The sequence below is a fragment of the Macadamia integrifolia genome, chromosome 14 (genome assembly GCF_013358625.1).
Source record: "Macadamia integrifolia cultivar HAES 741 chromosome 14, SCU_Mint_v3, whole genome shotgun sequence".
Classification (NCBI taxonomy): Eukaryota; Viridiplantae; Streptophyta; class Magnoliopsida; order Proteales; family Proteaceae; genus Macadamia; species Macadamia integrifolia.
In genome coordinates, this window is record NC_056570.1 from 20,989,585 (window position 1) to 20,992,444 (window position 2,860).

General features: G+C 43.5%; 1 protein-coding gene across 1 annotated transcript; it reads left to right on the plus strand.

Annotated features, from left to right (window-relative positions):
- The first annotated feature begins 241 nt into the window (after window positions 1–241).
- On the plus strand, window positions 242–1,531 carry LOC122060706. The gene has a single exon (XM_042623817.1). The coding sequence runs from the start codon at window positions 242–244 to the stop codon at window positions 1,529–1,531; it is 1,290 nt and encodes a 429-aa protein (XP_042479751.1).
- Window positions 1,532–2,860: the final 1,329 nt, after the last annotated feature.

Consider the following 2,860-nt stretch of genomic DNA (forward strand, 5'->3'; position numbering starts at 1 on the left):
ACTCAGAACTGGGGCGAGGAGGTTCATGTGGTCTCTAGCATGGCGTCATCTCAATACTTAGGAGGCAAGATGATTATTCAACACCAAGAGATTGCGGAACTGGATAATTCCATATGCAGGGCAGAGGAAGAAAGTAGAAAAGGGAAGACAATCGCAGTGATGGGGCAGGCGTCAAGGTCTGACCGTGAGACTGTGCTCCATAGGTGATTTTATGAAGATCCTGTTTTGGAATATCAGAGGGATGCGAAAGGCGTTCGGTAAACGTGCCTTGAGGGACATTATAATTAAGAAGGACCCAGACCTTCTGTGCATTGTAGAGCCGATGATCTCTGTGAGTGATTTCCCGAATCTATTTTTTAATAAATTGGGATTTCATAGCGATGTTATCTTTAATCATAGAGCAGATAGAGTCTCTAACCTGTGGATTCTTTGGAAGCGCAATCTGAGAGTGCCCGTGGTTGTCTCTAATTCAGAGCAACACATAACTGCCTCCATGTCTTGGGGGGCCCATCGAATACAGGTGACATTTGTGCATGCCAGCTGCTTCAGAGCAGAGAGAAGAATTTTATGGACGCTTTTGGCGGCTGATTCCCCTTTGGTTCCTACCCCGTGGGCGATGATGGGTGATTTCAACGCCACTCTTCACTCTCATGAAAAGCGAGGCCCAGGGAACTTTAGTCTAGGCTCTGCAGCGGAGTTTGGAGCCATGGTAGATGCTTGCTCCATGTCTCAGGTTCCCTCGATTGGTAGAAAATTCACTTGGACAAACAATCGATGCAGTGGAAATGTTTGTTCGGTTCTGGACAGAAGTTTCTGTAACGAAGAATGGCTTGACAGTTTTCAGAATTGTTCTCAATATGTTCTTCAACGTATTGGTTCTGATCATGCCCCATTGCTTCTTATGTCTGAATATAGTCAGAGGCCTCAGAATTGCCCATTTAGATTTCACCGATTCTGGATGGATCATGACGACTTCGATAGAGTGGTGGCGGATTCTTGGTCGGAATGGATTTCGGGAGCTCCTATCTATGTCCTTGTCAATAAGCTTAAAAAGCTTAAGGGTGTGATCAGAGACTGGGCAAGGTCTGTTTTTCCTCACCTGGATAGGGCGCTGGAAGAGGCAAAGAGGGATCTAGCTCAGATTCAGGAGCAGATTGATATACAAGGTATGGATGATCAGTTGTTTGCCTTGGAGGCTGAGGCTAAGACTACCCTGATTAAGGTCATGGAGAATCATGAAAAAATGTGGGCTGAAAAAGCAAGGATTAGATGGCTGAAATTTGGTGATAGAAACTCCAAATTCTTCCACCTTTCTACAAAAATGAGGAGGAATAAGAACACGATTAGATCACTTAAGAAGCAGGACGGCTCTATGGTTGATGATCCCATCCAAATAGGGAACTACATAGTTGATTTCTATGAGAATTTTCACAAAGTTACCCCGACTGTTCAGCATGAGGAATTACTGGATAACATTCCCTTGATCTTGAACCAAGTTGATCATTACCACTTGGGATGCCCTTCCTGGTGATGCAGAGATTAAAAGGGCTGTGTGGGAGCTTGATCCGGACAGTTCACCAGGTCCTGACGGCTTCCCTGGGGCTTTCTTCAGAAGATGCTGGCACATTGTGGAAAAAGAAGTGAGCAATGCGGTCAGATATTTTTTCAGCTCAAGCTACATGCCGCAGGGTGTGAACAATAATTTCCTTGTGCTGATCCCGAAGGTAGATGGGGCTGATAACCTAGGTAACTTCTGCCCCCTATGCATGGGAAATTTCTTCTGCAAAATTATTACAAAGTTGATGGCATTGAGGTTGGAGCCTCTTCTTCCCAGATTTAATATCTGATGAGCAAGGCGCTTTCCAAAAAGGAAAGATTATCCATGATAATATTATTGTTGCTTCAGAGCTTGCGAACTTGATGTTCTCATCCACCAGAGGAGGGAGTATCGGCATAAAAATCGATATCAGGAAAGCCTATGATACAATTGACTGGAAGTTTATCTTTCAGGTTATGCATAGATTTGGTTTCTCTGAGAGATGGATAGGCTGGCTCAACCAAATTCTAATATCTTTTAAGATTTCAATTCTAGTTAATGGAGGCCCGCAAGGTTTTTTTAATGTGGAACGAGGCCTGAGACAAGGTGATTCGATTTCGCCGATGCTGTTTATCATCGCAGAAGAAGTTCTATCTCGGGGATTGAAGGGGTTAATCCAGTCGAACCAAATAAAGCCAATCCAGGGTCCAAGAGGACCTGAAACCCTAGGGCACATCTTGTTCGCGGATGACATCTTTATATTCACCAATGCTTCCCAGAGGTATGTCAACAATCTAAAAATTTTTTTGACATAATATCAAGAATTTTCAGGTCAATGCATCAATCTTGATAAAAGTAAGCTTTTCCTCGGCAAGATTAATTCAGGAAGGAGGCAGAATATCTCTAATATTTTGGGAATTCGAAGTTGTAGCTTCCCTACAAAATATTTAGGGGTTGAAATCTTTAAGGGTCGATTAAAAAAAAACGCCCTCATGCCTGTTATGGACAGTGTGAAGAAGCGCCTTGCAGGGTGGAAGGGTAAGCTTCTTTCAATGGCGGGAAGAACAGAACTAGTCAGATCTGTGATTTCTAGCATCCCTACTCACAATTTTGCTGTATACTGGTGGCCCTCATCTCTTCTAGCTACTATGGAGAGATGGATGCGAAACTTTATATGGACAGGGGAGGTGGAAAGTACGAGAGCAATTACAGTGAAGTGGAATACTCTGTGCAAGCCCAAAGATGAAGGGGGACTAGGGATCAGGAAGCTAAGAGATTCAAATAAAGTTATGCTGTGTAAAATGGTTTGGAGAATTAAACATG

What these genes read in the sequence shown, in the direction of transcription:
- LOC122060706 (XM_042623817.1), top strand. Translation starts at nt 242, where the DNA reads ATGCGAAAGGCGTTCGGTAAACGTGCCTTGAGGGACATTATAATTAAG.